The sequence below is a fragment of the Diaphorina citri genome, unplaced genomic scaffold (assembly GCF_000475195.1).
Source record: "Diaphorina citri unplaced genomic scaffold, Diaci psyllid genome assembly version 1.1 scaffold1872, whole genome shotgun sequence".
In the NCBI taxonomy this organism is placed as follows: domain Eukaryota; kingdom Metazoa; phylum Arthropoda; class Insecta; order Hemiptera; family Psyllidae; genus Diaphorina; species Diaphorina citri.
In genome coordinates, this window is record NW_007379298.1 from 5,292 (window position 1) to 16,076 (window position 10,785).

The 10,785-nt window shown below is 41.3% G+C and overlaps 1 protein-coding gene across 1 annotated transcript; it reads left to right on the top strand.

The window, feature by feature from the left end:
• The first annotated feature begins 345 nt into the window (after nt 1-345).
• On the top strand, nt 346-9,659 carry LOC108253465. Its single transcript, XM_017447483.2, has 5 exons — nt 346-428; nt 589-640; nt 4,900-5,130; nt 8,268-8,544; nt 8,970-9,659. The coding sequence occupies exons 1-5, from the start codon at nt 346-348 to the stop codon at nt 9,047-9,049; spliced, it is 723 nt and encodes a 240-aa protein (XP_017302972.1). The 3' UTR covers nt 9,050-9,659.
• The last annotated feature ends 1,126 nt before the right edge of the window (nt 9,660-10,785 follow it).

Below are 10,785 nucleotides of genomic sequence, written 5' to 3' on the forward strand. Positions count from 1 at the left end.
CGGGGCAGATTTTATCCTCAACGGATAATGTTCGTTCTGGGATCTTCTATCCTCTATCCTCCTTTCTTTGATTTCGGGTCAATAAGGTCTCTGCTATTAGGTTCCCTGCACCATTTGCACCAAACCTCTTCAAAATAACAATCATGATAATGAAATCTATTTGATTCGATATTCTTCTTTCCCCTTTTCCTCCAGAGAAGGCCAATGCATTTAGAAAGCGCCGGGACTTCTTCTTCTACAAATATCACAAGTACGAGAGTGACAATTCCTCTTGAGAGATATCACAAGTACCAGAGTGACAATTCCTCTTGAGAGATATCACAAGTACCCCTCCAGAGAAGGCCAATGCATTTAGAAAGCGCCGGGACTTCTTCTTCTACAAATATCACAAGTACGAGAGTGACAATTCCTCTTGAGAGATATCACAAGTACCAGAGTGACAATTCCTCTTGAGTGACAATTCCTCTTGAGAGATATCACAAGTACCAGAGTGACATTTCCTCTTGAGAGATATCACAAGTACCAGAGTGACAATTCCTCTTGAGAGATATCACAAGTACCAGAGTGACAATTCCTCTTGAGAGAAAGAACCAATTATAGGACCTCACCCAAACTATGCCTCACCGACTCAGAAGTAAAGGTAAGAGAACCAATTATAGGACCTCGCCTAAACTATGCCTCACTGAATCCGAAGTAAAGGTAAGAGAACCAATTATAGGACCTCGCCCAAACTATGCCTCACCGACTCAGAAGTAAAGGTAAGAGAACCAATTATAGGACCTCGCCTAAATTATGCCTCACTGAATCCGAAGTAAAGGTAAGTGAACCAATTGTAGGACTTTTACAAAAAAAAAATATGCCACAAATGAAGTGTACCAGGTTGATTTCACAGAATCCAACATAGAGTTTAGGACCTCACCCAAATTACTTATAAGCTACACATAGAACAAAATCTGAAATGAAGGGAAGTGTACCCCATTTTCTAACTAAAAAATAGAGAGAGGGAAAGAAAGAAAGGAGAAAGAGAGAGACAGGGAGAGAGAAAAAGATAGAGAGAGGGAGATAAAGTTAGAGCGAGGGAGAGAGAAAGAGAGAGAGAGAGAGGAAAAGATATAAAACTAGAGGGAGTTAGAGAGAGGGAGAGATTTCAATAATATTATTATCATCAATGATGCAGAATTGTATTTCCCATCACGTTACAATGACAACAAAATACCTCTAAATATATCAGGAGAGAGAGAGAGAGAGAGAGAATATATTCGCACAAGTTCATAATATTTGCTCAACCGTAAAACTTTTGTCCTCCCTCTCTTTCTCTCTCTCTCTCTCTCCCTCTCTTCCTTTTCTCTATCTCTTTCTCTTTTTCCAATCCACCCTCTTTCCTCTTTCTATCTCTCCCTCTCTTTCTATCCTCTTTCTATCTCTCCCTCTCTCTCTCTCTCTCTCACACACACACACACACACACACACACACACACACACACACACACACACACACACACACACACACACACACACACACACACACACACACACACACACACACACACACACACACACACACACACACACACACACACACACACACACACACACACACACACACACACACACACACACACACACACACACACACACACACACACACACACACACACACACACACACACACACACACACACACACACACACACACACACACACACACACACACACACACACACACACACACACACACACACACACTCTCTTTCTATTTCCCCCTCTCTCTCTCTCTCGCTCTCCTTTTTTCTCATTCTTTCTTTTTTCCATCATACGTACCTTTGGATTTCTTCTCCCTTTACTGCCCTCTCTCTCTCTCACACACACACCCACACCTACCTGCATACCTCTATACCGTCTTTGGTATTTTTACTTTCAACATTTTCTCGATATTCCTGTGTATCTCGATATTCCTGTGTATCTCGATATTCCTATGTATCTCGTAACATTAAATTTGTTCTCATTCGTACCTCATATTTCCTATACGTATAACTTCTCATTTTCCTGCATTTCCACACCTCCCTCCCCATTTCCCAATTTCCTTCTTCATTCCACCATCTCTTTCTGTTCTAGTTTTCTCACTTCGTTATAATTGAGGAGCTGGGTGCAAAAAGGGAAATATGTATTTTTTGCCCTTTTTGCGTAAAACGGTTTTTTGAATAGAACGTGGTGCGCTCCTCTTTTTCTTTTCTCTATCTCTTTCTCTTTTTCCAATCCACCCCTATGGTTTTCCTCTTTCTATCTCTCTCCCTCTCTCTCTCTCTCTCACACACACACACACTCTCTTTCTATTTCCCCCCTCTCTCTCTCTCTCTCGCTCTCCTTTTTTCTCATTCTTTCTTTTTTCCATCATACGTACCTTTGGATTTCTTCTCCCTTTACTGCCCTCTCTCTCTCTCACACACACACCCACACCTACCTGCATACCTCTATACCGTCTTTGGTATTTTTACTTTCAACATTTTCTCGATATTCCTGTGTATCTCGATATTCCTATGTATCTCGTAACATTAAATTTGTTCTCATTCGTACCTCATATTTCCTATACGTATAACTTCTCATTTTCCTGCATTTCCACACCTCCCTCCCCATTTCCCAATTTCCTTCTTCATTCCACCATCTCTTTCTGTTCTAGTTTTCTCACTTCGTTATAATTGAGGAGCTGGGTGCAAAAAGGGAAATATGTATTTTTTGCCCTTTTTGCGTAAAACGGTTTTTTGAATAGAACGTGGTGCGCTCTATCTTCCAGCGTTTGAACTGCAGTGATAACTTTTTTTCACAGTTATTCTACTCAAGGGCTTATTGGCACAGTTATTCTACTTAAGGGCTTATTGGCACAGTTATTCTACTCAAGGGCTTATTGGCACAGTTATTCTACTCAAGGGCTTATTGGCACAGTTATTCTACTCAAGGGCTTATTGGCACAGTTATTCTACTCAAGGGCTTATTGGCACAGTTATTCTACTCAAGGGCTTATTGGCACAGTTATTCTACTCAAGGGCTTATTGGCACAGTTATTCTACTCAAGGGCTTATTGGCACAGTTATTCTACTCAAGGGCTTATTGGCACAGTTATTCTACTCAAGGGCTTATTGGCACAGTTATTCTACTCAAGGGCTTATTGGCACAGTTATTCTACTCAAGGGCTTATTGGCACAGTTATTCTACTCAAGGGCTTATTGGCACAGTTATTCTACTCAAGGGCTTATTGGCACAGTTATTCTACTCAAGGGCTTATTGGCACAGTTATTCTACTCAAGGGCTTATTGGCACAGTTATTCTACTCAAGGGCTTATTGGCACAGTTATTCTACTCAAGGGCTTATTGGCACAGTTATTCTACTCAAGGGCTTATTGGCACAGTTATTCTACTCAAGGGCTTATTGGCACAGTTATTCTACTCAAGGGCTTATTGGCACAGTTATTCTACTCAAGGGCTTATTGGCACAGTTATTCTACTCAAGGGCTTATTGGCACAGTTATTCACTTGCAAAGTGTGGGTACATTGGTGGTGTAGTGGTCAAGGCGCTCGCCTGGTAAACAGGAGGGCGTGGGTTCAATCCCAGCCGAGGTATGGAATTTTATCCTCAATATAATTTGAGAATTTGACCACAATAATAGTAGTAGCCTACTGCTGGAGTAAAGGGACTTTACAGTCCTATGCGAGCAGTATAAATAAGCACTATTATTATTATATTATTATTATTATTATTCTCTCTATTCTTCCTTCCCCTCTTCTCCTTGAATCTCTTTCTCTCTCTCCCTCTCTCTCTCATCCCGTCTCACCATAAACTTTCCCCCTCTCCTCGAATTCTTCCCCTCCTAATCTTATTCTATTCTTCCTTCCCCTCTTCTCTTTAAACTTCTCTCTCTCTCTCAACACACTCCCATCCCGTCTATGCTTAAAATTTCCCTCCCCCCCCCCTTCATCCTATTTTTTATCCCCCTCTTATTAAAAATTCCCTCCCTTTCTCTCCTTAAAATTTCTCTCCTCTCCTCCTACTATTTCTCCCCTCTTAGTAAACTTTCCCCTCTCCCCTCCTCTCCTCCAAATCTTCCCCTCTTAATCTTATACTCTCTATTCTTCTCCTTAAACTCCTCTCTCCCCCCCTCTCTCTCTCCCTATTTCAACAAACTCTCACCCCGTATCTTCTTTCTCCTTCTCCTCATATTCTTTCTCTCCCCCCTCTACCCCTCTTATTAAACTTTTCCTTCCTCTCCTCTCTTTAAACTTCCTCCTCCTCCTCCTCCTCCTCCTCCCCTCTCCTCCTCCCTGAATAGGAAATGAACCTATTGGCAAGAAAGTTTAAAACTCGGGGAAAACTTTCTCTCCCCAGCCAGCGAAAATTGGTGGAGCTCAACGCAGGGAGGGGAGGGGGGAGGGATACCAAAACCGGAAATGGGAGGGAGGGGTAGGAGAGAGTGGGGGTGTTGTTTTAAACTTAATCAAAGCACAGACGTACCCAGAACAGGTAGGTATAGATATGATATATAATTATATTGTTATATGCCTCGCAGATTTACCTATAGCTGAACACACAGACACACACCTGCAGAAATACACAGAGCAGCAATCTGAGGGACACACTACGGGGTGGGCGTGCTACAACACAGACCACATATTAAAAAAAAGTTTCAATACAGGGAACTGTCACTGCTAGGGTCTTATCGTCCCGAAATCGAAGAGAGAAGGAACACAGGACAGCAGAAAGCCAGCCGTTCCGAGAACGAACATTATCCGTTCAGGATAACATCCGCCCCGGGCGGGAATCGAACACGCGGCCTAGCGCTTACAAGGCAGACGCGCTACCAAACAAGCTAACTATAGGCTGACCGCTGATATCTTCAATCTCCCCAGATTTCGGCCGGGGACAGTCTCACCAGCCCTCCTCTACCGTACCGAAGCGACAGTGATGCTCCCTACTGGGGAGATGACGAACTAGAGCCCAGCCAATCAGATTTCGAGATTCTCGCCCCATCAGGACAGGCCAGTGGGGCATATGCGGATGAGTATGGGTTGACGTATTGCGCCCACTGTGGCCTGGTGCCTAGTGATGCCCAGTGCAAGTATTGCACTAGGTGTAGACAGGTAAGGAAAGGAGAAATTTAATTTAGGTAATTACTACGACAATGAAAAATGAAGCTCCTTTTTGTTTTAAACTAACACTATAATAACACTGGCCACAAAGTTATGAATTAGGTAACTACAAAACTTATTACCTTTATATGATACAATGGATACACGTTCCGGTTTTGATCTTATCCGATCCGATCCGATCTTATCCGATCCGACTAACATATTTAATAATAAACACTGGTCACTTCTCATTTGTGACAACTCCTTTTTGTAGCAATTTTTCATTGACGTGACTTCTGACCAAGTATAGTACGAAATTTCACACACCAACTGGAGTTTATATATGTAGGTATACTGCCGTAAATCAAGGCTATTTTGAAAGATATAACCCTCACATTATGATAATATTGATCATCACTTGATATCGACAGGAACAAAGTCACATGTCAAGTTGTCAACATGGATGATTGGGAAAGCTGTTTTTTATGATCGTACTTTTTTCCATTCCATGAAGTAGATTCCTCTTTGGGCGTAATAGCGAGACCACACTTGCTGCCACAGGCCACTTTTGTACTTTCAATGGTTATTGGTTATCTGAAAGAGGAGTCTCTGCAGTGTTTAAAATATCAGAGGAGAAAATAAAACTGTTCGAAGGTAAGGATTTTTCCCCCCTCATTTTTCAGTTCTTTGATGTTTTTTTGTTCTTTTTTAAAGGGATCTTTAAATGAGAGAAAAAAAAAAAATAATAATAAATTAATAAAATAAAGGTCATCCCTGAACAAGGGAAATGATCATCAGCTGGTCAGGACCACATACCACAATGGGAGTTTAAATTTGGTTGGATTCTGATTACCTATTTTTTATTTATTTATTATTATTATTATTAGGTATTATTATTATTATTTTAAATTAAAATCAACCAATCAGATTGCTTCATCCAAATGTTGTGAGGACAACTCAGTAGCTACTTGAATCAACTTTTTGTTTAGAATCTTTTGATTGTCGATTTATGTTTGACGTTCGTCCAATTTTTTAATATGTCATCGAATTTCAACACAGAGATCCGAGGAAATTTGATTACAGTCATCAAACCAAACCTGTCCAATTGGGGATCCAAGGGACCATTTAGACGGTTCCCAATCAGACAGCTTCGAATGTAGATATTTGATTTTGAGCTCAGCAATGACCTATAGGGGCAGAAACGTACAGACCCTTTCCGGACTAGAAATCTTACATCGGTAGTTTATAGTAGTCATTAGAACATTAGACGCTCGACTGATAATCAGGAGGACATGGGTTCAATGCCAGCCGAAAATAATAATATGGCTGTTTTCCTCATTATTACTACTTATTTCAGGTTTTGATCCATAGGAATCTGTGGTCTGACCCGGTATTCAAAAAGGCCCCATTTTAGGCCTCAATACCCATTTCTAACCCCGTTAAAATAGTCCCCAGTAACCATTAGAAACACGGAACAATCTTACTAATGAAATGGGCTTTTTATTGGGAGGGGGAAAATACAATAGGAGGGAGGAAAAGAAAGAGAAGAAGGGAGGGAGAGTCCTTCTCAAATGGAGTGGTGAGAGAGACAAAGAGAGAATAGAGGAATTGGGAGGGAGGTAGAGAAATAGGGAGACAGAATGAGAGAGAGAGGGAGGGAGAGAGAGAAAGAGAGGGAGGGAGAGAGAGTCCTTCTCTCATGGAGTGGTGAGAGAGACAAAGACAGAAAGAGAGAGACAGAGAGAGAGATAGAAAAAGATATTGGGAGAGACTGAAAGATTGAGACAGAGAGGGAGGGAGAGAGAGAAAGAGAGGGAGGGAGGGAGGGAGAGAGTCCTTCTCTAACGGAGTGGTGAGAGAGACAAAGAGTCAAATAGAGAGATAGAGAGGGAGTGAGGGAGGTAGAGAAATAGGGAGAGACAAAAAGAGGGAGACAGAGAATGAGAGAGAGAGAGAGAGGGAGAGAATTTTAGGAATGAAATGCTTTCTATTGGAGGGAAAGAGAGAGAGAAAGGAGAGAAAAAGGAGATAGAGAATCTTTCTAATGAAATGCTACCAGGTTAGACAGGAGAGACAGAAAGACGGAGAGGGAGAAAGATTAACAGTGAAGACAAAGGGAGAGGAAGACAGAGTGATGTATTACAAAAAGAGAAAGACAGGGATGGAGAGAGATAGAATGAGAGATAAGGAAGGGATGTGGAAAACAGACAAAGATGAAAAGAAGATAGAGCTCTTAGAGAGGGAGGGAGAGGGAGAGAGATAGTAGAAAGAAAGAGATAGGAGATGTACGATAGAATAATAGGCCAAAGTGAACTTGATAGCAAATGGCGAACAAAAGAGAGAGACAGAAAGGAAGGGAGAGTGAGAGAGTGAGAGTGAGACAGAGAGATAGAGAGAAATGGAGAGGAAGAGATAAATATTTAGATCAGACAGAGAGGGAGATAGAGAAGAGATAAATTAAAGAAGAAAATCCCTAGGCAGGAAAAAAGAGAGAGAGACAGGCAAAAGGTTTTAAATAGCCTTGCTACCTATTTTATAACAAGGCCAGTTGTGGGAGTTCCCACACCTATACCCTATTTTAATGGTGATAGTGGTTAAATAGGGTATGGTGGGGTAAATCCGCTTAAAATAAATAAATAAAAAAAAACAAAAGAAAAAAAAAAAAAAAAAAAAAAACAAAAAAACAAACACTCACCAGCACCTTTGCAGAAATTTTTCATTGACGTGACTTCTGACCAAGTTATAGTACGAAGTTTCACACCCCAACTGGAGTTTACGTACTGCGGTAAATCAAGGCTATTTTGAAAGAAATAACCCTAAACATGATAATATTGATCATCACTTGATATCGACAGGAACAAAGTCACAGGTCAACATGGATGATTGGGAAAGCTGTTTTTTATATGATCGTACTTTTTTCCATTCCATGAAGGAGATTCCTCTTTGGGCGTAATAGCGAGACCACACTTGCTGCCACAGGCCACGTTTGTACTTTCAATGGTTCTCTGAAAGAGGAGTCTCTGCGTGAAATTTTGCTAATTGTTTCAAGAAAAAATTAAATCAGGAATTGAAGAGTCTGTCTTAAAATGAATAAATAATGCATAATAATACTAATAATAAATAAAAAAAAAAAATCAATTTCTCCCCAGACAAAACACGAATGGTTGCCAAACGCTCCAACCCGGCCACTGCGTCGCAAACTTTACAAGAACTCCGCCAGACCGCGCCACCGAGAAACCAAATCTAAAACCGGGGCGGTCAAAACCAAAGCCACCAAAATCAAAACTAAACTGAAATCCCTCGTGAGCCGAAAATGCCATCCTCAGCCGCCCCTGTCGAAATTTTCAAATTTGAAAACGCGCCGACTTTGCTACCTGCGCCGCCATAGTGGGAGCTCGTCCTCGTCTGGCAACAGTGTCCTGGAAGGTAAATCTGACAACACTGCATTGGCTGGTCAAGTTCTATTTTATTTTCGGAAATCATTCTCTCTTTTCCATCCGCAAGCCTAGCTAGCTTGGTTGTTACCGCGTCTGCCTTGTAAGCGCTAGGCCGCGGGTTCGATTCCCGCCTGGGGCAGATTTTATCCTCAACGGATAATGTTCGTTCTCGGATCGGATGGCTTTCTTCTATCCTCTATCCGCCTTTCTTTGATTTCGGGTCAATAAGGTCTCTGCTTTTCGTTCGGGTCGATAAGGTCACTGCCATTCGGGTCAATAAGGTCTCTGCTATTCGGGTCAATAAGGTCTCTGCTATTAGGTTCCCTGCACCATTTGCACCAAACCTCTTCAAAATAACAATCATGATAATGAAATCTATTTGATTCGATATTCTTCTTTCCCCTTTTCCTCCAGAGAAGGCCAATGCATTTAGAAAGCGCCGGGACTTCTTCTTCTACAAATATCACAAGTACGAGAGTGACAATTCCTCTTGAGAGATATCACAAGTACCAGAGTGACAATTCCTCTTGAGAGATATCACAAGTACCAGAGTGACAATTCCTCTTGAGAGATATCACAAGTACCAGAGTGACAATTCCTCTTGAGAGATATCACAAGTACCAGAGTGACAATTCCTCTTGAGAGATATCACAAGTACCAGAGTGACAATTCCTCTTGAGAGATATCACAAGTACCAGAGTGACAATTCCTCTTGAGAGATATCACAAGTACCAGAGTGACAATTCCTCTTGAGAGATATCACAAGTACCAGAGTGACAATTCCTCTTGAGAGATATCACAAGTACCAGAGTGACAATTCCTCTTGAGAGATATCACAAGTACCAGAGTGACAATTCCTCTTGAGAGATATCACAAGTACCAGAGTGACAATTCCTCTTGAGAGATATCACAAGTACCAGAGTGACAATTCCTCTTGAGAGATATCACAAGTACCAGAGTGACAATTCCTCTTGAGAGATATCACAAGTACCAGAGTGACAATTCCTCTTGAGAGATATCACAAGTACCAGAGTGACAATTCCTCTTGAGAGATATCACAAGTACCAGAGTGACAATTCCTCTTGAGAGATATCACAAGTACCAGAGTGACAATTCCTCTTGAGAGATATCACAAGTACCAGAGTGACAATTCCTCTTGAGAGATATCACAAGTACCAGAGTGACAATTCCTCTTGAGAGATATCACAAGTACCAGAGTGACAATTCCTCTTGAGAGATATCAGTAAGAAATCTTTAAGAATATCCCAGTTTTCCCAGTTATCAGCTGTTACATTAAGTTTACTTCTCCCCTCTCTTCCCTCATTGTAGGTAATCCTCTACTCTTTCCCTTAGTCCCTTCCCCTCCTTAAACTTTTCCTCCCTCTCCTCCAAATCTTCCCCTCCTAATCTTATTCTCTCTATTCTTCCTCCTCCTCTTCTCCTTAAAACTTCTCTCTCTCTCTCTCATCCCAACTCTCCTTAAACTTTCCCCTTCGCCTCCCATTCTTCCTCCCTCTCCTCCAAATCTTCCCCTCCTAATCTTATTCCCTATCCTATCTCGGTGGTGTAGTGGTCAAGGCGCTCGCCTGGTAAACAGGAGGGCGTGGGTTCAATCCCAGCCGAGGTATGGAATTTTATCATTGAGAGATATCACAAGTACCAGAGTGACAATTCCTCTTGAGTGACAATTCCTCTTGAGAGATATCACAAGTACCAGAGTGACAATTCCTCTTGAGAGATATCACAAGTACCAGAGTGACAATTCCTCTTGAGAGATTGCAGCGGAAGAAGAAGAAAATCCCAATTAGGAAGATAAATCCAGGAAATTTAAGAAAAGAGCACGAAGAATGTGATGAAAAAAGGATAGGGAGAAGAAGAAGATGCAGGGGAGGAAAAAGAAGAAGGAGGAGAAGAACAAGATAAAGAAGAAGTAGATTGAGAAGAAGAAATGGAAGGTCGAGGAGGAAGGAGAAGAGGAAGAAGAAAGAGGTGAAGGAGAAATCTGTCATAATAATAATTATTATATCTAAGAAAAGGATATAACACAGAAAAAAATAAAGAAATGAAATGAAAAAAGGGGGTAGTAGCCTACTGCTGGAGTAAAGGGACTTTACAGTCCTATGAAATGTCACCCTTTCTGAAGACTCATCAGTCATCCGCCATTTTGAAAATTACATCACGACGAAGTAAGGTCAAGCTTTTTTTTTAAAGTGGATATGAACAATGAAAA